The 27,025-nt window shown below is 34.9% G+C and overlaps 1 protein-coding gene across 1 annotated transcript in view; it reads left to right on the top strand.

Moving 5' to 3' along the window:
* Window positions 1-27,025, top strand: part of LOC145270989 (uncharacterized) — a 143,002-nt gene that overhangs the window by 16,677 nt on the left and 99,300 nt on the right. Inside the window, exon 2 of the mRNA XM_080126525.1 lies at window positions 18,947-18,970. Within this exon, the coding sequence (XP_079982651.1) occupies window positions 18,947-18,970 (24 nt within the window). The remainder of the gene's footprint in view (window positions 1-18,946; window positions 18,971-27,025) is intronic.

Below are 27,025 nucleotides of genomic sequence, written 5' to 3'. Positions count from 1 at the left end.
TTGTAGGTATTTTCAAGTAAGAGTCATGGGACATTTTGCATAACAAGGAGTGTCGATTCAATTTCGTATTAATCGTTGCAAAACTCTCGAGGAGACAGTTATGTAATGCAGATCGCTTTGCTTCTGAGTACTTTGGTTGTTAAATACCTGCCTCTGAGTGCTTAGGCTGTTAAATCCCTTACTGGATAGGAATGAGCTGTAATGCATGCCTTAGAGGTAGAAATGTATAGATGTTTAGCGATGGCAATTAAAACAGTTTGCATGTGAGGGTTAGGGGCTGGAAGTTAGCGATTCCACTACAAATGCGGTGCAATGTGGGAGTTTAGTGGCGGATAAGTGGGAAGGAGTAGATTGTTAGCGTTCAAGAGAAGAGGGGTTATTTATTAACAGATTTCCATTAGGATTTTTGAGTTACAGGTAAGGTTTAGTTTGAAGAAAAGGGGGAAAACATTTTTTTTTTTTTTTTTTTACATAGGCATCACCACATTATCAAGGCCCAGAGGCCACTCAAGGATAAGGGTTAAAGAGTGTACAGTAGAAATTGGACAATATAGTAATCACTAGTAATGAAAATTTGGTAAATTTGATAACTTATATGGAACGGCTCATCAAGAACTTATTTACTTTAGACTTGAACACAACCATATTGTAGTCAGCCGGAAAGCAGGAAAACGGAAGACAATTCCACAGGCGTGCAGTTCTAAGAAAGAAGCTTTGTTCATGGAATCTACGTTTAGGTTTAGGCACAGATAAAGAGTGGGGGAAATTATTGATAGTGTTTTCAGCTAGACGAGTGTTTTTTGTGAAAGTTTGGCGAGGGGGGACCATAGATTGAAGCTCAGTCGAACACTTTCCATGAAAATAACGATACATCAGAGACAAACTCGCAACATCTCTTCTGTGAGATAGAGGTTGCAAGGAAGAGAAAAGGACATCTCTTATGAGGCTACGAAGTCTATTTTGAACTCTATCAAGGCAGGACAAGTCCTTTCTAGCAGCTCCTGCCCAGATGTGGCAACAGTATTCCATCCTTGGACGTACCTGGCTCTTATATAGATAGAGAATAGCATCAGCAGTGAGATATTTACCCGATCGATAGAAAGATCCGACCATTTTTCCAGCGGCCTTGGCAACATGCATGCAGGTAAGACAAACGCAATCGTTTTGGAGGTAAAATGTATATTAAGATTACGTAGCTAGCTATTAGGTTTTTCCCCCTAGTTATAGGAACAACTAGTTCATTGGGATTCGGAATTGTAGTCATTAAGGTCAGGCACAGAGTGTTGCATCTACTCAGAAAATTAGCCCTAGTATCACAGCTAAGATTATGTATATTGAAGTTACAAATATAGTGATAGTTAAATTACAAGCCAAGTTCAGTGGTTTGGTATGGATATCATGGAGGACACTTTAATACAAGCGTACTGTGATTACAGATATTAAGTATACTACTTAAAGTTCTTCTGTCTTCTATAGTAGAAAAAAAAAGATAAATCCTCGCTTCTGTTCGGTATTTTTGCCTAGGCTATTCATTTTTCGAGTCGAGTTCTAACTACAAATGGCTCGCATGGAAGTAAAGAGTTAAAGACAATTTATACGCATATGCAATTAAAATACATTAAAATAAATAAATTTAAAGAGAAGGTATAAACATTTGGTAAAAAGCTCAAAAATAAAATAAAATAAAATAAAATAAATAAAAAAATAAAAATAGAAAACGGCTCGCATGGAAGCAAAGAGTTAAAGACAATATATGCGCATATAGTTAAAATACATTAACTAAATAAAGTTTAAAAAAGCAGTTGCCATTTTGGTAAGATTAGGATTGATTAATTTCACTTAGCTTAATTTCTTTGGCCATATACATTGAGAGCATTGACAAGGCTGCTGCAAAGAAGGTGGGCTCTCTCTACCGTGCCAGAAAATTACTTACGCCTGAAAGTATCCTGTACCTCTATAAGGCCATCATTCGCCCATGTATGAAGTATTGTTGTCACATTTGGGCTGGTGCATCTGCTGCTTGTCTCTCACTCCTGGACATCGTTCAAAAGAGAGTCGCCAACCTGATAGGTCCTGAACTGTCATCTAAACTTCAGCCTCTGTCCCATCGACGAAATGTTGCATCCCTCTGCCTGTTCTACAAATACTTTAATGGTTGCTGCTCTGACAAACTGCAAGCACTTGTACCTCCTTGATGTGACTACTCCTGACAAACCCCACAAGCTACTAAGTCCCACTCCTTTACAGTAGAGATCCCTAGGTGTAAGAATGCCTCTTACTCCAATAGTTTCTTCCCCAGAACTGCAAGTATTTGGAACTCCCTTCCGGGACACTGCTTTCCCAACTGTACTGATATGCAGAAGTTCAAGTGTAATGTGAACAAACATCTTTCTACTCATCTCCCCGTTTTTTTTTTACATGGAGTTCACCACTTATCAAGGCCCAATGGCCACTCAGGGATAAGGATTATTGTATGTACAGTAATCAAAGGAATAGTGTAGCAATAGTATTGGAGAATTGATAAGGTGTCATTACTTAGGGGGGGGGCGGTTCATCAGGAATTTGTTTGTGTTGGACTTGAAGACATCCAGGTTGAAGTCGGGAGGGAAACAGGCAAGCGGAACAGAGTTCCACAGGCGTGCAGTTCTAAGAAAGAAGCTTTGTTCATGGTATCTACGTTTTGATTTAGGCACAGATAGAGAGTGGGGAAAATTATTGACGGTGGTTTCAGCTAGTCGGGTGTTTTTTGAGAAAGATTGGCGAGGGTGGACCAGAGAATGGAGCTCAGACGAGCACCTGCCATCGAAATAACGATAGAACAATGACAGGCTCGCTACGTCTCTTCTGTGGGAAAGAGGTTTCAGGGTAGAGAAAAGGGCACCCCTCACCAAGCCACGGAGTCTATTTTGTACTCTGTTAAGGCAGGATAGGCTGTTTTTAGCAGCCCCCGCCCAGATGTGGCAGCAGTACTCCATCTTTGGACGTACTTGGCTCTTATATAGATAGAGAATTGCATCATTAGTGAGATATCTTCTGGAACGGTAGAAGGATTCCACCATTTTCCCAGCGACCTTGGCCACAGACTTGATGTATGTGTTCCATTTAAGATCAGGTGTAAAGGTCAAACCCAGGAGCTTATCAAAGCCTGGGGCCTCCCTTAGACGAGAGCCATCCATTTCAATTGATACCAGATGGGGATCAGAGCGTTTATGATATAGAGATAGGAGCTTGGTCTTAGATGCATTAAAGGTAACCAGCCACCTCTTTCCCCACTGTACCACACGCTCAAGATCAGAGGAGAGAGAATCAGAGAGAACATCATCATTTACGGCCTTTGATGTGTTGCCATAGATGGTCGTGTCATCAGCATAGATGTCAACGAAAGATTTTAGTATGTGTTTTGGGAGATCATTGATGTAGATCAGGAAGAGAGTTTGGCCCAGTATGGACCCCTGAGGGACTCCAGCATTAATACTGTGGGCCTCTGATTTCTGTCCATCAACAACTACTCTTATGAGCCTATCTGAGAGAAATGACTTAATGATAGAGAAAACATTTCCAGTTATACCGTAGCTGGAAATCTAGTGTAGTAGGCCTTCATGCCAAACCTTATCGAAGGCCTTTGATATGTCGAGAGCAATTGCCCTAGAAAGGAAGCTTTTGTCAAGAGATTCGCTGATCCTATGAGATAAAACCGTTAGCACATCTGCTGTAGATCTAGCAGAGCGGAAACCATATTGTGTGACCAGTGGCGTATCTAGGGTATGGCAGGCATGGCCTGTGCCATGGGCGCCACTCTGACATGGGCGCAAAAATTGCTTGACAAAAATTAAAATTAGTAGTTAGGTATATCTAAGGTATAAATTATTAAGAAGGGGCGCACATTCAAACTTTGCCATGGGCGCCATTTTACATAGGTACGCCACTGTGTGTGATGCTGAGGTGGTTGTGTAACCCCTCCAGTGCAGCTCAGCTCAGGTGCATAGGTTTGTGATTGAAATGCACCTGTAGGCGATACCTGTGGCGTTACCCGTGGTTTCGTCTAGTGGTCGAATTTGTCTTCGGTCGTCGTCGGTCTCTCTCCGGTTCTGCTTTCAAATCAGCTTCCAACCGTCACCTGGGCTATCGGAGAAATATATTGCATTCACAATGGTGTTCCAATCAAAGAAAAGAAAGTCAAAACTTAATTGGTTTTTCTTAACACAGAATTGATTATTGTCTTTGACTTTACAATATAATAGTTCCACACTGGCCTAGTCATGCAACTTAGGAGGCTGGCAGTTTTGTTTCTTTTACCAAGTTCACCGTTCTTCATCTACCGTCAGTCCACAGGAAGGGATCAGCGAAAAAAGACGCCAATTAGCCAAGTGTCTTGTTTTTATCAAATCAGTCGTTCCTCCTTCCACCTTTTTGGAGTTATTCTTTCTTCCTTTCCTTTCCTCCCTCTCTCTTCTTTTATCGTATCAATTTGTACTCCCTTTCCTTTTTCCTCTTTTGAATTTCCTCTCTCTCTCTCTCTCTCTCTCTCTCTCTCTGTTTCCCTAATTCCTACTCCTTCTCTCGGCTTTTATCTATACCAATTTTTAACCCTCATTGTACTGAGGTGTTACTTATCATGTTACCTCCAGGTCGACCATGTCACTCAACAGGGTTTTAAAACAACCTCTTCGTTGTTAACAGATTTTTAACAGCCATGATATCGGAATAAATTCTCGTTTGTCTTTCTCTTAAAAACCCCACCCCGGCCCTGATGTGATAAGCGACAACTATTTATCTCCATGAGTGACTCGTCAAACATTTTCGGCTGGCGACCCTGTATTGCTTTTTCTGCCAACTCGAGAATCTCATTATCATTTTTATTTATTTATTTCCCATCGAAATATTCCTATTTCTTCTCTCATAAACATCTGTTTTTCCTTGACCAAGTGTCAGTATGCCCCTCCCCCATGCCTCATCCTCTCCCATCCTCTATTTGAAAAGCAAGATCATCTGATGTCGCCAGGGATCTCGTCATATCTGATTACTTCTCTATTTATTGTGGATTTCAGCAACTTACTCATGACACACAGGAGACTTATTGGTCTGTACTGAGAGGGAGATGACTTATCAACTGAATTCTTAAATACAGGGCATACTGATGAGGTTTTCCAGGGTGTTGGGAAGCACTTCTCCTTAAGGCAATGCTTAAACAGTTTGGAAAATATGGGGGCAAGTTCTGGTTGTAATTTTTTTAACACTATAATTGGAATACTGTCGGGACCAGTTGCTTTATTGGAGTCAAGGTTCTTGATTAGCTTGGCGACCTCACGCACAGATATTTGTATGTTGCATAGCGTATTGTCTGTTATAGGAGGGAATATGGGGAGTTCATGGCCTTCGTCACACAGGGTAGAATTTGCCACAAAGTTTTTGGCAAATAGTTTGGCCTTGTCGGATGCTGCCGAGATGACCTCTGGTCCATTGATAATGGTTGGAATAGAACGCACGTTTCTGTTCAAGATCCTATTTGCTATTTGCCAGAACTGGTGGGAACCAAGCCGCTGCTCAGCTACTTTGGGCAATGGATTGTGCATATAGTTCTCTTGCATTTTTTATTACTTTTTTAAAGTGGTTGCTGGCGGTTCTGAAAGCAGCTTTAGTTTCAGTGGATCTATTACGTTGGTAGCTATGGAAAAAGTGATTTCTGTGTGCAATGGCAGCAGCACATTCTGGGGAGAACCATGGCTGGCTATTAGGTTTTTGTTGAAATTTTTTGGATGGTATGAATTGGTCTATGCCTACAAGTAACCATTCGGTCAGATCTGATACTATAGAGGACACATCCTTTTTAAACATGGAATGGAGAGGGAGATCAGATATGAATGTACGGAAGCTATCCCAGTCCGCCATAGAGTATCGGTATACAGTACGGTGGAGAGGTACGTCTGTAGATTTATTATATTTCATTTTTATCTTAACTGAAACAACGCAGTGGTCGGAGGATCCCAGAGGAGATAGAACGGAACATGAGCATAGCTCAGGGGAAGTGGATAGAAAAAGGTCTAGGAGGCTTGCAAACTGACCGGTACTATCGGGCACACGGGTGGGCTCACGGACAATCTGGGTGAGGTCATAGGCAATGGCAAAATCATGACAGAACCTCCCCTCATCATCAGTCTTATTTGAGTGGGTCAGCCATTCCACATTATGGACATTGAAGTCACCGCAAATGTGAATGTTAGCCGAGGGATGAGCAGACAGGATGTAGTCAATTTTTTCTGATATACTCTTAAAGACAGTAACTCCACTGTTGTGGGGGCGATAGAGGGAAAATATAAGCAAGTGCAAGCCGGAAGCACATATAAGGTAAATTAGGGTCTTCTCTGGAGATATCCCTGCCACATGGGAAGCCATCTTTAATGTAAGCACATATTTCATGCCCATGGCGATCTTGGGGGTCAGATTTAGATGTTAGGTTAGAGTATCCTTTAATTATGAACTCATCTAGGAAGGTGGTTGTCCCTATTCCAGTTTCGCCTAGAAAGAATATGTCAGGCTTCGTCTCCTGTAATTGGGTTTACACCTCTGGAAGGTTAGAACATAGACCCCTGATGTTGGAGAAGGAGATATGGTAGTAGGGGTCTACGTAGGAGGATGGGGTTCTAGGTTTATTCGTGTTTTCTTTTTTGAGATATTTCATGTTGAGGATTTTGGAGTTTGTGGAACAGGTCAGCATACTTGGTTGGAGCAGAACAGAGAGGGAAAGTAAGAGAGGAAAGACAGGAAATTTTTGTTTTTGTAGCACATAAGGTAAAGCCGTAACAATTACCCACTAGTATGGCATCGAGAGGCCCCACCAGAGACTACTGCATGGTCCAGAATCCATTCACCAAATGGCAATACAGCAGCCCCAGTACTTTGCACATGCTGATAGGACAGCCTCCTTAGTGGTTATTCCAAGGTTCGGTTCCCTGACTATCAGGCGGTTAACGTCAGCCCAGATGAAAACGTTTACCTCCAGTACCCTTACTAGTGACATGGCTGCAAGGATAGATATAGAGACAGAAAATTTCCGACATCTCAGACTACTGTTCACGAAGTACTACCAACCTGGGAAGCAGCTTTTTCTTCACCCTTTGTCAGAAAAATCACTCATTGGAAATGAGGACTGAGGGACAAAAAAAAAAAAGGAGAAGCGAGAGTTACTGGAACTGCCGATAACACATCCACTGCATTATCTACTCTCCATTAAAAAAAAAAGAAAAACGATTAGAGGGACTTATTTATATCTACTTAGTATAAGTCCTTTGCCCATTCCCAGTTTAGAATAGAATTTGAAGATAGTCTCCCCGCCCATATTAATCCGTGGAAGTTTTTTTTCCCCCATTATTTTATTTATTTATTTTTATTTTTTTTTTTTTGGATTTTGGTACCTCGCCATAGAACCTTCGAGATTAAACTTATAATTACGTTTCAATAATGCAACTTGTGAGGTCAGCTTATGTTTTTAGATTGGGGGCATCTTATTTAAAGGCTAGTTTAGGATAATACCAGACATATTTAAAAAAAAAAAGTTTAAAACACGAGTAATAAGACATGATAGGTAATGTTAAGGAGTTTCAAGTTTTAGTAAGACTGCAATAAGAGAACAAAGATCAATAAATAAATTATATATAATACACAAAAATTGGCAAAATTAAGACAGGATGCATTTCAACAGTTATGGATAAAGTTTTTAACTTAGCTCTGAAGGCACTGACTCTTTCTTCCGAGGTCATCTCGAAAACTGACTAGTAGCTAGCATACTTGGGGTGTTCTGGTGCTTTAGGGATGTGGTGGATGTGGGGGTTAAATGCTTTTAACTTTTTTTTTCCATTATTTTATTTATTTATTTTTATTTATTTATTTTTTTTTTTGCTTTTGGTACCTCACGGTAGAACCTTCGAGATTAAACTTATAATTACGTTTCAATAATGCAACTTGTGAGGTCAGCTTATGTTTTTTTCATAATGCCTCCACAAATTGTCCCCGATAGTAGCCCTCTACTTGAAAGTGGCACTGTGCCTTGTTTGGGGTGCAGATTGAATAAAAAAAAAAGAAAATAATGTAACAGGGTTAAATTACACGAACAAGGTGACCAGTTGACCAGTTGACAAAATTATTCATCCATCAAATGTTTCTCTCAGTAAACTGATCCTTTGCAAGTTGTAAACGCTACTTGGGTACATGATGAATTGCCAAACAAAGTTGAACCAATAATACTTAAAATAAAAACTCCAAAAACCGATAGTTGCCAAATCAGCAATTTAAGAAAATAGAGTGATCCATTTAAAGTTTGCCGCTTCTAAAAACACTTTGTTAATTTTCTAACATAATTGGTTTTGTTTTGAATAGAATCGAGTTTGTTAATATAATTTTAACCTGTTAAATTCTATTCAATTCTATTTGTATTAAATAAATAAAGCTGAACCAATAATACTTAAAATAAAAAAACACAAAATAAACAATAGTTGCCAAATCTGCAATTTAAGAAAATAAAGTTGTCAATTTAAAGTTCGCCGCTTCTAAACATTTTTTTAAAATGTGTTAATTGCCAGCAATTTCTCAGAACTATTGAAACCTATTAAATTCTATTAAAATCTATTAAATTCTATTTGTATTACATTAATAAAGCTCTGTTAATCAAATCTTTGTAATTAAAAAAAAAAAAAAATTTAATCTTTTTTTCTAATTATTCAGTATCCATCCATGAACTGTTGTAAAACCGGTTTCTTGCTTTTCATGATAATTTAAAACAATTATTGTTTTCATTTAAATGCTATTTCAAAAGCAAATTGAAAATAATCAAATTAGATTTTCCTGAGTAACTTTATGTTTATTCTTTAGAAAAATGTATAAAGATTTGCATAAAAAATAACATTTATTCACTTTTATTCTTTAGGAAAAATATTTTCTCGGTATGCCACGCGTCGATCGACCTAAAAAAACTGTTTTGTTTTAGAATTAAAAAATCAAATTGATGTCCATTACATAAGTTGGAATTAAAAAAAAATAATAAACATGATTTTCCATATGTATTTTTATATGATAATAACCTTTTCTTACTTGGAAATTAGCAATGTTGAATATATACTTTAGTACTGTAACAGTTGTCTCCCTTTTGACGGCTTCAGATTTATGCTTTTTTCAATTATATACGCTTTTGAGTAACTTAGAGTTACCTCCCCTTTGTGATTATTAACCATTAATGTCTTAACAACAAGTGATTACGTGTAAAACATTCTCTTCTATTATTTAGGAAAAATATTTTTCCCGGTATGCCACACAGATCGACCTCAAAAAACTGTTTTGTTTTAGAATTAAAAAAATTAGGCAAATGGGTATTTCAGCTGCGTAAATTATTTGATGGACAAAAATTTATAAAACTCATTTATTTTCATATAAAAAACATTATTAGAACCTAAAACATGAAAACATTTAATTATTATTATTTTTTCATGGTCACCAATGTATTAATAATAATAATTTACACACTTGAAATGCGCATTTAGAAAAAGAACACCCCCAAAAATGGCCACCAATGTCTTAACAATAATTTACACACTTGAAGTGCACATTTAGAAAAAAAAAACAAAAATAATGGCCACTAATGTCTTTACAATAATTTACACACTTGAAATGGACATTTAGAAAAATGTCCCCCCCCCAAAATGGCCACCAATGTCTTAACAATAATTTACACACTTGAAGTGCACATTTAGAAAAAGAAACAAAAAAAATGGCCATTAATGTCTTAACAATAATTTACACACTTGAAGTGCACATTTAGAAAAAGAAACAAAAAAAAATGGCCATTAATGTCTTAACAATAATTTACACACTTGAAGTGCACATTTAGAAAAAGAAACAAAAAAAATGGCCATTAATGTCTTAACAATAATTTACACACTTGAAGTGCACATTTAGAAAAAGAAACAAAAAAAAATGGCCATTAATGTCTTAACAATAATTTACACACTTGAAGTGCACATTTAGAAAAAGAAACAAAAAAAATGGCCATTAATGTCTTAACAATAATTTACACACTTGAAGGGCGCATTTAGAAAAAAAAAAAAATAATAATGGCCATTAATGTCTTAACAATAATTAACACACTTGAAGTGCACATTTAAAAAAAGAAACAAAAAAAATGGCCACCAATGTCTTAACAATAATTTACACACTTGAAGTGCACATTTAGAAAAAGAAACAAAAAAAATGGCCATTAATGTCTTAACAATAATTTACACACTTGAAGTGCACATTTAAAAAAAGAAACAAAAAAAATGGCCATTAATGTCTTAACAATAATTAACACACTTGAAGTGCACATTTAGAAAAAGAAACAAAAAAAATGGCCATTAATGTCTTAACAATAATTTACACACTTGAAGGGCGCATTTAGAAAAAAAAAAAAATAATGGCCATTAATGTCTTAACAATAATTAACACACTTGAAGTGCACATTTAAAAAAAGAAACAAAAAAAATGGCCACCAATGTCTTAACAATAATTTACACACTTGAAGTGCACATTTAGAAAAAAAAAAAAAAAATAATGGCCATTAATGTCTTAACAATAATTAACACACTTGAAGTGCACATTTAAAAAAAGAAACAAAAAAAATGGCCACCAATGTCTTAACAATAATTAACACACTTGAAGTGCACATTTAGAAAAAGAAAAAAAAATGGCCATTAATGTCTTTACAATAATTTACACACTTGAAGTGCACATTTAGAAAAAGAAACAAAAAAAATGGCCATTAATGTCTTAACAATAATTTACACACTTGAAGTGCACATTTAGAAAAAGAAACAAAAAAAATGGCCATTAATGTCTTAACAATAATTAACACACTTGAAGTGCACATTTAAAAAAAGAAACAAAAAAAAATGGCCATTAATGTCTTAACAATAATTTACACACTTGAAGTGCACATTTAGAAAAAGAAACAAAAAAAATGGCCATTAATGTCTTAACAATAATTTACACACTTGAAGTGCACATTTAAAAAAAGAAACAAAAAAAATGGCCATTAATGTCTTAACAATAATTAACACACTTGAAGTGCACATTTAGAAAAAGAAACAAAAAAAATGGCCATTAATGTCTTAACAATAATTAACACACTTGAAGTGCACATTTAAAAAAAGAAACAAAAAAAATGGCCATTAATGTCTTAACAATAATTAACACACTGTAAGTGCACATTTAAAAAAAAAAACAAAAAAAATGGCCATTAATGTCTTAACAATAATTAACACACTTGAAGTGCACATTTAGAAAAAGAAACAAAAAAAATGGCCATTAATGTCTTAACAATAATTTACACACTTGAAGTGCACATTTAAAAAAAGAAACAAAAAAATGACCATTAATGTCTTAACAATAATTTACACACTTGAAGTGCACATTTAGAAAAAGAAACAAAAAAATGACCATTAATGTCTTAACAATAATTTACACACTTGAAATGCACATTTAGAAAAAGAAACAAAAAAATGGCCACCAATGTCTTAACAATAATTTACACACTTGAAGTGCACATTTAGAAAAAGAAACAAAAAAAATGGCCATTAATGTCTTAACAATAATTTACACACTTGAAGTGCACATTTAGAAAAAGAAACAAAAAAAATGACCATTAATGTCTTAACAATAATTTACACACTTGAAGTGCACATTTAGAAAAAGAAACAAAAAAATGACCATTAATGTCTTAACAATAATTAACACACTTGAAGTGCACATTTAAAAAAAGAAACAAAAAAAATGGCCACCAATGTCTTAACAATAATTAACACACTTGAAGTGCACATTTAAAAAAAGAAACAAAAAAAATGGCCATTAATGTCTTAACAATAATTTACACACTTAAAGTGCACATTTAGAAAAAGAAACAAAAAAAAAATGGCCATTAATGTCTTAACAATAATTTACACACTTGAAGTGCACATTTAGAAAAAGAAACAAAAAAATGACCATTAATGTCTTAACAATAATTAACACACTTGAAGTGCACATTTAAAAAAAGAAACAAAAAAAATGGCCACCAATGTCTTAACAATAATTAACACACTTGAAGTGCACATTTAAAAAAAGAAACAAAAAAAATGGCCATTAATGTCTTAACAATAATTTACAAACTTGAAGTGCACATTTAGAAAAAGAAACAAAAAAATGGCCATTAATGTCTTAACAATAATTTACACACTTGAAGTGCACATTTAGAAAAAGAAACAAAAAAATGGCCATTAATGTCTTAACAATAATTTACACACTTGAAGTGCACATTTAGAAAAAGAAACAAAAAAATGGCCATTAATGTCTTAACAATAATTTACACACTTGAAGTGCACATTTAGAAAAAGAAACAAAAAAATGGCCATTAATGTCTTAACAATAATTTACAAACTTGAAGTGCACATTTAGAAAAAGAAACAAAAAAAAAATGGCCATTAATGTCTTAACAATAATTTACACACTTGAAGTGCACATTTAGAAAAAGAAACAAAAAAAATGGCCACCAATGTCTTAACAATAATTTACAAACTTGAAGTGCACATTTAAAAAAAGAAACAAAAAAAATGGCCATTAATGTCTTAACAATAATTTACACACTTGAAGTGCACATTTAAAAAAAGAAACAAAAAAATGGCCATTAATGTCTTAACAATAATTTACACACTTGAAGTGCACATTTAAAAAAAGAAACAAAAAAAATGGCCACCAATGTCTTAACAATAATTAACACACTTGAAGTGCACATTTAAAAAAAGAAACAAAAAAAATGGCCATTAATGTCTTAACAATAATTTACACACTTAAAGTGCACATTTAGAAAAAGAAACAAAAAAAAAATGGCCATTAATGTCTTAACAATAATCTACAAACTTGAAGTGCACATTTAGAAAAAGAAACAAAAAAATAGCCATTAATGTCTTAACAATAATTTACACACTTGAAGTGCACATTTAGAAAAAGAAACAAAAAAATGGCCATTAATGTCTTAACAATAATTTACACACTTGAAGTGCACATTTAGAAAAAGAAACAAAAAAATGGCCATTAATGTCTTAACAATAATTTACACACTTGAAGTGCACATTTAGAAAAAGAAACAAAAAAATGGCCATTAATGTCTTAACAATAATTTACACACTTGAAGTGCACATTTAGAAAAAGAAACAAAAAAATGGCCATTAATGTCTTAACAATAATTTACACACTTGAAGTGCACATTTAGAAAAAGAAACAAAAAAAATGGCCATTAATGTCTTAACAATAATTTACACACTTGAAGGGCGCATTTAGAAAAAAAAAAAAATAATGGCCATTAATGTCTTAACAATAATTAACACACTTGAAGTGCACATTTAGAAAAAGAAACAAAAAAATGGCCATTAATGTCTTAACAATAATTTACAAACTTGAAGTGCACATTTAGAAAAAGAAACAAAAAAATGGCCATTAATGTCTTAACAATAATTTACACACTTGAAGTGCACATTTAGAAAAAGAAACAAAAAAATGGCCATTAATGTCTTAACAATAATTAACACACTTGAAGTGCACATTTAAAAAAAGAAACAAAAAAAATGGCCATTAATGTCTTAACAATAATTTACACACTTGAAGTGCACATTTAGAAAAAGAAACAAAAAAATGGCCATTAATGTCTTAACAATAATTTACACACTTGAAGTGCACATTTAAAAAAAGAAACAAAAAAAATGGCCATTAATGTCTTAACAATAATAAACACACTTAAAGTGCACATTTAGAAAAAGAAACAACAAAAAAAAACGCGGCTAATCTCCTGGTTCCATGCAAGAGCGTAAAAAAGGCCAAAATTGGCCTCAAAAAGGCCAATCTGGCGGTGGTAAGTCTTAGAAAGGCAACATTTTCAAAATAAGATAGCAGCCTCAATTGCTGTACATTTAGTCTAAAAAATGTTGAAAAAACAATAATAATTAAATTTTTTCGGGTTTTATTTCAACCTTAGGGTCTAATAATGTGTTTTATATTAAAAAAAAAAATGACTTTTATAAATTTTTACTTTCAAATAATTGACGCCGCTGAAATACACATTTGCCGGTAATTCAAATTTATCCCCATTGCATCAGTTAAAAAATAATAAACATGATTTTCCATATGTAATTTTATGTAAAAATAACCATTTTTTTTTTGTAAATTATCAATGTTGAATATAGACTTTAATACTGTAACAGTTGTCTCCCTTTTGACGGCTTAAGATTTATGCTTTTTTTCAATTATATACGCTTTTGAGTAACTTAGAGTTACCTCCCCTTTGTATATATAAACGAGTGGTTACGTGTTTAACATTCTCTTCATGTCATAAAAACGCAAACAAAAATAAAATATACATACATATAATGAATTCTGAACATTTACATACTCAGATAAACATACATGCATTAAACAACGATACACATATTCACACATTTATAGTTTACACGTTCACTGATATATATATAATCTACATCGATGATCTCCCAAATCACATCCTTAGATCATTCATAGACATTGATGCTGACGACACTACCATCTATGGCAACACTTCAAAGATCGTTAACGGCCAAGTTCTTTCTGCTCTCTCTCCTCTGATGTGGAACAATGGGGAAATAGGTGGCTGGTTACTTTTAATGCATCTAAAACCGAACTTCTATCTTTACATCATCAACGCTCTGATCCCCATCTGGCATCAATTGAAATGAATGGCTCTCATCTTGAGGAGGTTCCATGTTTTGACAAGCTCCTGGCCTTGACCGTTACTCCTGATCTGAAGTGGAACATGTACATCAAATATGTTGCCAAGGCCGCTGGAAAAATGGTGTGATCCTTCTATCGATCGAGTAGATATCTCACTGCTGATACAATTCTCTACCTATATAAAAGTCAGATACGTCCAAGGATGGAGTACTGTTCCACATTTGGGCAGGAGTTGCTAGAAAGGACTTATCCTGCCTTGACAGAGTTCAAAATAGACTTTGTAGTCTTGTGGGGGATGTCCTTTTCTCTTCCCTGCAACCTCTTTCTCATAGAAGAGAGACATTGTGAGCCAGTATCATTATTTTCATGGCAGGTGCTCGTCTGAGCTCCAATCTCTGCCCCTCCCTCGCCAAAATGTCATAAGAAACACGCGTCTAACTGAAAACGTTGTCAATAATTCCCCCACTCTTTATCTGTGCCTAAACCTAAAAGTAGATTCCATGAACAAAGTTTCTTTCTTAGAACTGCACGCCTATGGAACTGTTTTTTGTTCTCCTGCTTTCCAGCTGACTACAAGCTGATTGTCTTCAAGTCCAACGTAAACAAATTCTTGATGAGCCGTTCCACTTAAGTTAACAAATTTACCGAATTTCCATTACTAACGATTACTATACTGTCCAATTTATTACTGTACACTCTTAACCCTTATCCTCGAGTGGTCTCTGGGCCTTGATAAGTGATGATGCCTATGTAAAAAAAAACAAAAAAATCCTTATTGTGAGATTTTTGTGAAAGTTTGGCAAGGGGGTTCATAGCTTTGGTCTTGGTAACTGGCCACAAGAGACACTAAAATGGAAAGTGTTGACACTGCAAAATAACACACAGAAAAAAAAAAGTGTCGGCCTGGAGCAGAGGAACATGAGGTACGCGTCTCTTAAAAACTGACCATCAGTATTGTGCGAAGATTATGATCAGGTGTCAACTGTAATTGTCTCGAATAATCTTGTCCAAATTGACTAAGCACTTAAGAGACAAAAATAGGTCAAAATTGTCTTGACTAATCTTGCCAAACGGGGGCTGAGCCATTTTTACTAGACCATCTATAAAAAATTTAATATCTAGTATAGCAGCAAGTCCTGGGAGAACATCAACCTGAAAGAACAGTTGGAACTGACTTATATACCATACATTACGACCATGTAATCCCTACAGCTACTTACCTTGAAAATGCTGCTGTGAAACCTGACATAGTTATATGGAATAAGTCAGAGAGAGAGTTGCAACCTTGGTTGAAGTCAGTGTCCCTAATGATGGAGGGCTGAACAGAGCTGAAAGTGAGAAACAGACCAAATATCAAGGTCTCATGTATGATATGAAAAGAAATTGGAATCTTAGGGAGATATCAATCATACCAGTTATTAAAGGTGCCACAGGGCTTATGAAGAAGAACCTGAAGTCATTCCTAACTAATATACCTGGTGAACCAAGTGCAAAAGAGATCCAGACAATTGCACTTAAAGGAACAATGAGGATACTGAAAAGAGCTCTCGGTTGGTTTCAATAAAAAGCAGGGCAATGTTGGCAGCTGGTTTGGCTGCCTCATACCCAGCGTTACAATCTTCAAAGGAAGAAAATTTAAAAAACAAAAAAAAACAAAAACAAAAAGAAGACAAGAAAAGAAACTGAAACAAAACTAAACTGATTTGATTTTCGAAGGTGACATAGTTATCTAATACATAAAAGCGAAAATGTGTTTGTGTGTGTGTGCAATTTATTTTGTATGTCTAGCAAAGACCTTTTTTTGGGGGGGGGGTTCAAAAATGGCTGAAAACAAACATTCGGTGAAGTAGCCTGCATGTATTCACACACACGCGCACACACACACACACACACACACACGCGCGCGAGCGAGCGCACACATGCACACACACACACGCACACACACACACGCGCACACACACACACACGCACGCACGCACGCACACACACACACGCACGCACGCACGCACACACACACACACACACGCACACACGCACACACACACACGCACACACACACACACGCGCACACACACACACACGCACGCACGCACAAACACACGCACGCACGCACACACACACACACACACACACACACGCAAGTCACTTTATTCATCGAGACATGTCATGAAAACTGTCAAGAAGCAAGAATCTGACGATGACTCAAATGAAAACATCCCGTTTCAGTTTAGGGAATTTAAAGACCGAATATCAATAAACATCAAAGGCTATTCAAACTCTAATTTGGTCTTGCATTAATTTCACTGATTTTGTGAAATATGTTGAACTTTTAAAACTTTGCTCTTCAAAAATGTTTCGGTGAAATTTCTGAAAATAGAAAAACACATACATTTTCGCTATTTAAACGGTTAACTGGCATTTCCTTCTTACAAAAATGCCCTAGTGACCCCTGAACGTTGTTTTTTTTAAAAAATAATTTATGGATAGCTCAACAATTTTCTTTAAAAATGTTAAGAATGGCTTTCAGAATAAACTACCCCAACCTCCTTATGTTAAGAATGGCTTTTGGAATAAACACCCCACACCTGCCCATGTTAAGAACGGCTTTCGGAATAAACCCTCCCAAACTCCCCATGTTAAGAATGACTTTCGGAATAAACTACCCCAACCTCCTTATGCTAAGAATGGCTTTCGGAATAAACACCCCACACCTACCCATGTTAAGAACGGCTTTCGGAATAAACACTCCCAACCTCCCCATGTTAAGAACGGCTTTCGGAATAAACACTCCCAACCTCCCCATATTAAGAACAGCTTTCGGAATAAACACTCCCAACCTCCCAATGTTAAGAATGGCTTTCAGAATAAACACTCCCAACCTCCCCATGTTAAGAATGGCTTTCAGAATAAACACTCCCAAACTCCCCATGTTAAGAATAGCTTTCAGAATAAACACTTCCAACCTCCTTATGTTAAGAAAGGCTTTCAGAATAAACACCCCACACCTGCCCATATTAAAAACGGCTTTCGGAATAAACACTCCCAACCTCCCCATATTAAGAACAGCTTTCGGAATAAACACTCCCAACCTCCCAATGTTAAGAATGGCTTTCAGAATAAACACTCCCAACCTCCCCATGTTAAGAATGGCTTTCAGAATAAACACTTCCAACCTCCTTATGTTAAGAAAGGCGTTCAGAATAAACACCCCACACCTGCCCATATTAAGAACAGCTTTCGGAATAAACACTCCCAACCTCCCAATGTTAAGAATGGCTTTCGGAATAAACACTCCCAACCTCCCCATGTTAAGAATGGCTTTCAGAATAAACACTCCCAACCTCTCAATGTTAAGAATGGCTTTCAGAATAAACACTTCCAACCTCCTTATGTTAAGAAAGGCGTTCAGAATAAACACCCCACACCTGCCCATATTAAGAACAGCTTTCGGAATAAACACTCCCAACCTCTCAATGTTAAGAATGGCTTTCGGAATAAACACTCCCAACCTCCCAATGTTAAGAATGGCTTTCGGAATAAACACTCCCAACCTCTCAATGTTAAGAATGGCTTTCAGAATAAACACTTCCAACCTCCTTATGTTAAGAAAGGCGTTCAGAATAAACACCCCACACCTGCCCATATTAAGAACAGCTTTCGGAATAAACACTCCCAACCTCCCAATGTTAAGAATGGCTTTCGGAATAAACACTCCCAACCTCCCCATATTAAGAACGGCTTTCAGAATAAACACTCCCAACCTCCCCATGTTAAGAAAGGCTTTCGGAATAAACACTCCCAACCTCTCAATGTTAAGAATGGTTTTCGGAATAAACACTCCGAACCTCCCCATATTAAGAATGGCTTTCGGAATAAACTAGATTTGTTTATCACGCGCACGTATAAACATGGCCGCCAATGAATTACAGTGAATAATACAGGTCTTTATATCTCAAAAATTACTAGTCTGCAAAATTTAAATGAGATTTCCTTGTTCATCATAATCGAAAACTTATAAAAGTCGTTATTTTAAAGAAAATTGTTGAGGTGGACCTAATGTAAACATTTACCAAAAAAACTTATGCAAGTAGGTAGAAGAGTATTTTATTTTGCCTTTGGTTATCTTTATTTGTCGTATATTTGTTTACCTTTTATTTTAATATTTTCATCTTTTTTTTCCCTTCATATTTAGCTTATCTGGAAGACTGGATTGCCGGTAAGCTGACTTTTCTTTGCTTTTTTTTAATGATAATTTTTAAAAACAAGTCTTTTTTTTTTACTTTAATATAAAAATACGTTTAACCTGTTTAAAATGTTGACATTAAAACACCAGATTTTGCAAATGTCTGTATCGTTTTCCGTGATTTTTAGATATGTTACTATTTGTGACATGCTATGATTAAACTAAGTTCTATTTCAGCTATCTATTTTCATTATTAGATTTATTGTCAATGAATTTAATGAGCTGTGATCAGAATTTTGGGGGAATTTTTGACACCCCTAACAGAAAACTGCGAATAAAATATCGAAAACTCGTAATTTCTCTTTCTAAAGTGGGTTATTTATTTTCTTTATAGAATATACTTCCAAAATAAACTATTTAAGTTGTTTAAAAAATAATAGAAATATTATTTTTCATTTTTTTAAAAACAGTGTTTACAAAGTGCGTGCGTGCGCTCAGGCAGCCATTTTGTTACGTAGTGAAATCAATTGATTTTTATGAGATGAATATTTTTCAATTTTTAAACTTTAAAAATCTATCAAAATTTTCCTATTCGTTCAATTGTTACGTTTTTTTCAGGGTGAATGTAAAATTTTATGCTCTTTCCGATAAACTGAATATAATATTTTAGACAAACGTTGTTTTATAAATTCACCCCCCCCATTTTGAAATGCCTATGAGAATTTTAATAAGTAATTTTGGTCAACACGTTTTATATATCACAAATTGAAGATAAAACATGAATAAATAAAATACTCAAATTTAAAACAACAAAAAAATATCACTTATCTGTAAGATGTGTTTGGTATTTTTTTCTTGATGTTTGTTTTTATTTTTATTTTTCGTGACGCTATGTTAAATTATGAATTAGCGGGTGGTGGTGGCGGGGAAAGAATCAGACAAACAATATAAGTTTAATCTTAAGCGTGTAGTGTTGTAAAAAATTAAACACGTAAACATAGATTCGAAAAAGTTGATGAAAAAAACAAATATAGAACAAATAAATGTTATCAAAGGCAAGATAAGTTACTTTTCTACCCAAACTGGATATGTTTTTAGTGTTTTTATTCAATGTAACATGTTTATTCAGCTCGAAAAACATACAGTGTTTACTGATGTATTGGAAAATTTAAAACGGCAGCCGACTCTCTTTTTGAGGCAGGAAGTTTGGGAAAATGAGTTATAAATAAAAAAAACAGACATAATACTGTTAAAAACTTGCTCAATATATGTTACCGTGACATAGGCTGATATATATTCGGCGGGTTTTTAATAGTATTTTGACTGTTTTTTTTATTTATAACACCTTTTCCCAAACTTACCATCTCCGAGAGAGAGTCGACCGCTATTTTGCATTTTCCAATACATCGGTAAACACTGTATGTTTTTCGAGCTGAATAAACATGTTACATTAAATAAAAACACTAAAAACATATCCAAGGTAGAAAAGTAACTTACCTTGCCTTTGATAACATTTATTTGTTCTATATTTGTTTTGTGACAACTTTTTCGAATCTATGTGTACAGTAAAACAGGCCCAAATATAACAATCTCTCCCCACTTGTAAAAGAGATTGCAAATATTTTTTTTTTTTTTTTTTTATATAAATCCAGCCGCTGAACTGGTCTGCCAATTTTTTTTTTTTTTTTTTTTTGTTACATTTTCACCCCAAACAAGGCAAATTGCCACTTTGGTGTAGGGGGCTACTATCAGGGGCAACAACTGTTGGGGTACTACGTAGGGATTTGGGCAGCAAGATGTCGGTTCACGTTACACTTGAACTTCTGAACGTCAGTACTGTTGGGGAAGCAGGGACCTAGAATGGAATTCCAGAGTCTAGCGGTTCTGGGGAAGAAACTATTGGAGTAAAAAGATCTTTTACATCTAGGGATCTCTACAGTGTGGGGGTGGGATTTAGCAGCCTGTCGGGTTTGTCGAGGGTGCTCACGTCGTGGGGGCACAAGTGATTGCAGTTCGTCAGAGCATTCACCACTAAAATACTTGTAGAAAAGGCAGAGAGATGCAACATTTCGTCGATGGGACAGAGGCTGAAGCTTAGATGCCAGTTCAGGGCCTATCAGGTTTGCGACTCTCTTTTGAACCTTGTAAAGGAGCGAGAGACTAGTAGCAGATGCACCAGCCCAGATGTGGCAGCAATACTCCATACATGGGCGAATAGTGGCCTTATAGAGGTACATGATACTTTCGGGTGTTAATAGTTTTCTAGCACGGTAGAGAGAGCCCACCTTTCTTGCAGCGGCCCTGGCAATGCCTTCAATGTAATTGTTCCAACTCATGTTTCCTGTGAACGTTAGGCCAAGGAGTTTGAAAGATGGACTCTCAGATAAAGAGTCGTTGGCCATTGCTATAGGTGGTAGAGAGGGTTTCTTGTAATTATTGAATGAAACTAGTTTAGTCTTGGCAGCATTGAACGCGACCAACCACTTTTGTCCCTATTCCACCACAGATTGGAGGTCTTCCTCTAGTGCTTCTGCCATTTCTTTAGAAATGTGTTCATTCGTCTTCCTGTCGTGCCTGCCATAGAGTGTAGTGTCATCAGCATATATACCCATCTCAGAGGCAATTTTGTCGGGGAGGTCATTTATGAATATCAGGAACAATAGAGGTCCAAGGATAGAACCCTGGGGCATCCCCGCATTTATATCATATTGTTTAGATGTACGACCGTCGAGGACAACCTGGATTTTTCTCTTATCTAAGAAGGATTTAATTATGTTATGTATTCTACCAGTGATACCGTATGATCTGATTTTCCTGAGGAGACCCTCATGCCATACCCTGTCAAAAGCCTTAGATATATCTAGAGCTACCGCTCTGCCCTCCCCCGCTTTGTCCAGTGAATGGTATATACGTTCAGAGATCACAGTTAGGATGTCTGCTGTGGAACGGGCTTGTCTAAATCCATATTGCATCTGTAAGATGATGGACTAGAGCATGGTTGTTAGATTGGTGTGGAGGTAGTTTGCTATTCGAAGGACCAGTGATCCTCTGGGAAGGTTGGTTCTCAGGGTTCTGACTATTATAATCAAATTCATTTTCTGTATTAGGCGTAGTACTAACAGGACTTGTTTCGGTCAACTGGGTCGGATTTGCTTTTGCAATGTCGGGTTGAATACTTTTAGCAGAATTTTGAGGTCTATCAAAGCATGAAAAGCGAGCGAGATGTCTCAGCACTACTGAATCTTCCCGGTCATTATTATGTCGTATTCTTGCATGTGTAGAGTTAGCTTTGAGGAGTTCCACTATATCGACAATCGGGTCATATTTGCTCCTGTTACAAAACCGTTTTAATAAAACCTCCCCAGGATCACAGAGCCAAACAGGTAACGCAGTACCAGTAAAAGAGTGCCTTTCAAAGTTGAACATGCGTTCGTGAGGGGTTGGGTTTGTAGTAGTTCACAGCAGGGAATGAATGTTATTTAAAACATCCTGTAGAACATCCTGCCAAGCGCTAAGGGGTAATCGTCTAGATTCCAGAGCTAATAACAGGGTGTTCCAAATAATGCCGTTCCAGCATAAACGAAGTTCCTCGATTAGAATAGGTAAATGAGGGGAGTCGTAATATGGAGAAAATATTTGTCAGACACTGGATTGCGGTTTGCGAAGAACAATCGCAACAAGGGAAAGCAAAATGAAATTGATTGTATTCATCGACGACAGTAAATATGTAATGATATCCTGTCGAAGATACCAGGACAGGTCCTTTGTAGTCCATGGAGAGGTGCTGAAAAGGAGCAGTAGATCAGATCAGTGTATTTTTGGTAGAATCAAAGTTTAATTTTAGCACAAGTGATACATTCAAATGTCACACGTTGGGCGGCATATTTTGTGATCTTACAAAATGCCAAAAGCGCTGTACTCCAGGATGTATTAATGAATGTGTAGTAAATTTAGTTCCTCCAAGGAAAAAGCAACAGCACCACATACTCTTGATAATGCATCGGCAACGATGTTTTCACTTCCGGGACAGTGTTTTATGTCATATGACAACGGGAGAAGTTACATTTTCCACCGAATAATTTGATTATTTTTAATTTTTCCTCTGTTAGCAGGCTTAAACATAAAAGATACAGCTTGCTGGTCTGTTACAATAGTAAAGTGTTTCCCAACAAGAAGGTCCCTCCATTTTCGTACGTACTCGACTATGGCGTAAGCCTCTTTTCAACTATGTGAAGTCGTATTTCAGATGAGTTTAGCGGTCGAGAAAAGAAGGCTACTGTAAAAGAGTGTGTCCGATAGCCTTTTCTGAGGCATCGGTTTGAATAGTAAATGGTAATTCACCATCGATAACTTTTACAGACGATTCGGCAACGTCTTTCTTTAGTTTTTCAAAGGAATTGATAACTATAAGAGGCATGGGAAATTGTTTATGTTCGACTAGTGGACGAATTTTGTATGAATACTTACGTATCCATTTCGCGTAGTATGAAAACATACCAAGACACCTCTTTAACGAATCTGAAGTGGAAGGAGGAGGCATTTGTAAAAGAGGTTTCAAACGCTCAGGATCTGGTTGCATAGTCCCGTTACAAATTTGGTACCCAAGCAAATGGATGGAATGAAGTGAAAACTTTGATTTTTCTCGGTTTATTTCGAGATTATATGTTGAGGCAGCCTTTAGAAAACATTCCAAATTAACATCATGTTCCTCCTGAGTTTTACCACAAATAGTAATATCATCTATATATGAAAAAATTCCAGATAATTTGTTGTCAGAAATGAAAGAATTCATAAACCGTTGAAAAGCAGAAACCCCATTAGTGACACCCATGTTTATTTCGTTTGAATTGGTACAAACGATTTCCAGCTTGAAAGGCCGTGTAGGGCCGATTTTCGGGACAAATTTGGATCTGGTAGTACGCTTTGGATAAGTCAATTGTACTAAATATATGATATAGGGCTATTTGGTTCACGAGATCATCAATTCGAGGCAAAGGGTATGAATCAAGTAAGGTGAAACTTATAATGGTTTGGGAGAAATCAACTACTAATCGTTTCTTTTTATTAAGCAACGAAGTCACAACAATCTGAGCACGCCATGGTTAATAACTTGTTTCAATTACATCATCCTCAAGCAGTTGTAGAATTTCCTTTTCAATGAATCGAGCATCATCCGCGTGGTAATTTCGGGATTTAATAGCAATAGGTTTGCAATCAGGGGTTAAGTTTCGAAACAATTTTACAGGGGCACAGCTGATCTTGGTTAGGGCGCAGATTTTTAGAATATCCTGAGGTCGACCAAAAGAAATAGTGATACCCTGATGTAGTTTTAAAAAAGGCACTTCGAGTATAATATCCATACAGGTATCAGGAAGCACTGTAAAGAAATAGACAGCTTAATTGTTTTAACAAAACGAACACTGATAAAGTTATCAGAACTGCCAGTGTCCATGAGGGCAGTTAACCTTTTCCTTTTAATTCAACAATTTTAATATCACCACATTTAGCATGAGCTACAAAAATATTTGGTCAAGATCAAAGTGTAGTATCTGTTCTTCAGATGCTGCACTTCCATTTCTTGTTCTCTTTCGGTGGAGGAGAAATCCTTCACGACTGAGACAATTTTTATTTTTGTACCTTTCCTCCACGTTAAAAAACGACCCTGGTGTCTAACTCTGTCCCGTGGGGAGGCATAGTAAATAGGTACATTAATATCAGCAGTAGAACGTGAAGGTGTCGGCATAGTAAAACGGCGGACTTTGGAGAAATGATTGCGTTTACCACAGAACATACATGCCTTTAAAATTAACAGGAAGATGTATGCCTTTAAATTTAATGAGAACGTAAATGCTTTTAAATTAAATAACATAATTGCCTTTGAATTAAATAAGAACATGGGCGTCTTTAAATTTAACAAATGCCTTTAATTAATAAGAACATGAATGCTTTAACTTAATAAGAACATGAATGCTTTAACTTAATAAGAACATGAATGCTTTAACTTAATAAGAACATGAATGCTTTAACTTAATAAGAACATGAATGCTTTAACTTAATAAGAACATGAATGCTTTAAATTAATAAGAACATGAATGCTTTAACTTAATAAGAACATGAATGCTTTAAATTAATAAGAACATGAATGCTTTAACTTAATAAGAACATGAATGCTTTAAATTAATAAGAACATGAATGCTTTAAATTAATAAGAACATGAATGCTTTAACTTAATAAGAACATGAATGCTTTAACTTAATAAGAACATGAATGCTTTAACTTAATAAGAACATGAATGCTTTAAATTAATAAGAACATGAATGCTTTAACTTAATAAGAACATGAATGCTTTAAATTAATAAGAACATGAATGCTTTAACTTAATAAGAACATGAATGCTTTAAATTAATAAGAACATGAATGCTTTAAATTAATAAGAACATGAATGCTTTAACTTAATAAGAACATAAATGCTTTAACTTAATAAGAACATGAATGCTTTAACTTAATAAGAACATGAATGCTTTAAATTAATAAGAACATGAATGCTTTAAATTAATAAGAACATGAATGCTTTAACTTAATAAGAACATGAATGCTTTAAATTAATAAGAACATGAATGCTTTAAATTAATAAGAACATGAATGCTTTAACTTAATAAGAACATGAATGCTTTAAATTAATAAGAACATGAATGCTTTAACTTAATAAGAACATGAATGCTTTAACTTAATAAGAACATGAATGCTTTAACTTAATAAGAACATGAATGATTTAAATTAATAAGAACATGAATGCTTTAAATTAATAAGAACATGAATGCTTTAACTTAATAAGAACATGAATGCTTTAACTTAATAAGAACATGAATGCTTTAACTTAATAAGAACATGAATGCTTTAAATTAATAAGAACATGAATGCTTTAAATTAATAAGAACATGAATGCTTTAACTTAATAAGAACATGAATGCTTTAACTTAATAAGAACATGAATGCTTTAAATTAATAAGAACATGAATGCTTTAAATTAATAAGAACATGAATGCTTTAACTTAATAAGAACATGAATGCTTTAACTTAATAAGAACATGAATGCTTTAAATTAATAAGAACATGAATGCTTTAAATTAATAAGAACATGAATGCTTTAACTTAATAAGAACATGAATGCTTTAACTTAAGAAGAACATGAATGCTTTAACTTAATAAGAACATGAATGCTTTAAATTAATAAGAACATGAATGCTTGAAATTAATAAGAACATGAATGCTTTAACTTAATAAGAACATGAATGCTTTAACTTAATAAGAACATGAATGCTTTAAATTAATAAGAACATGAATGCTTTAAATTAATAAGAACATGAATGCTTTAACTTAATAAGAACATGAATGCTTTAACTTAATAAGAACATGAATGCTTTAAATTAATAAGAACATGAATGCTTTAAATTAATAAGAACATGAATGCTTTAACTTAATAAGAACATGAATGCTTTAACTTAATAAGAACATGAATGCTTTAAATTAATAAGAACATGAATGCTTTAAATTAATAAGAACATGAATGCTTTAACTTAATAAGAACATGAATGCTTTAACTTAATAAGAACATGAATACTTTAAATTAATAAGAACATGAATGCTTTAAATTAATAAGAACATGAATGCTTTAACTTAATAAGAACATGAATGCTTTAAATTAATAAGAACATGAATGCTTTAAATTAATAAGAACATGAATGCTTTAAATTAATAAGAACATGAATGCTTTAAATTAATAAGAACATGAATGCTTTAAATTAATAAGAACATGAATGCTTTAATTTAATAAGAACATGAATGCTTTAATTTAATAAGAACATGAATGCTTTAAATTAATAAGAACATGAATGCTTTAAATTAATAAGAACATGAATGCTTTAAATTTAATAAGAACATGAATGCCTTAAATTAATAAGAACATGAATACTTTAAATTTAATAAGAACATGAATGCCTTTAAATTTAATAAGAACATGAATACTTTAAATTTAATAAGAACATGAATGCCTTAAATTAATAAGAACATGAATGCTTTAAACTTAAT

This window comes from Euprymna scolopes, chromosome 46 (genome assembly GCF_053919585.1).
Source record: "Euprymna scolopes isolate OS-2025 chromosome 46, ASM5391958v1, whole genome shotgun sequence".
NCBI classification, from domain to species: domain Eukaryota; kingdom Metazoa; phylum Mollusca; class Cephalopoda; order Sepiida; family Sepiolidae; genus Euprymna; species Euprymna scolopes.
The sequence above is the reverse complement of the archived record's forward strand: the minus strand, read 5'-3'. Positions and strand labels throughout refer to the sequence as shown.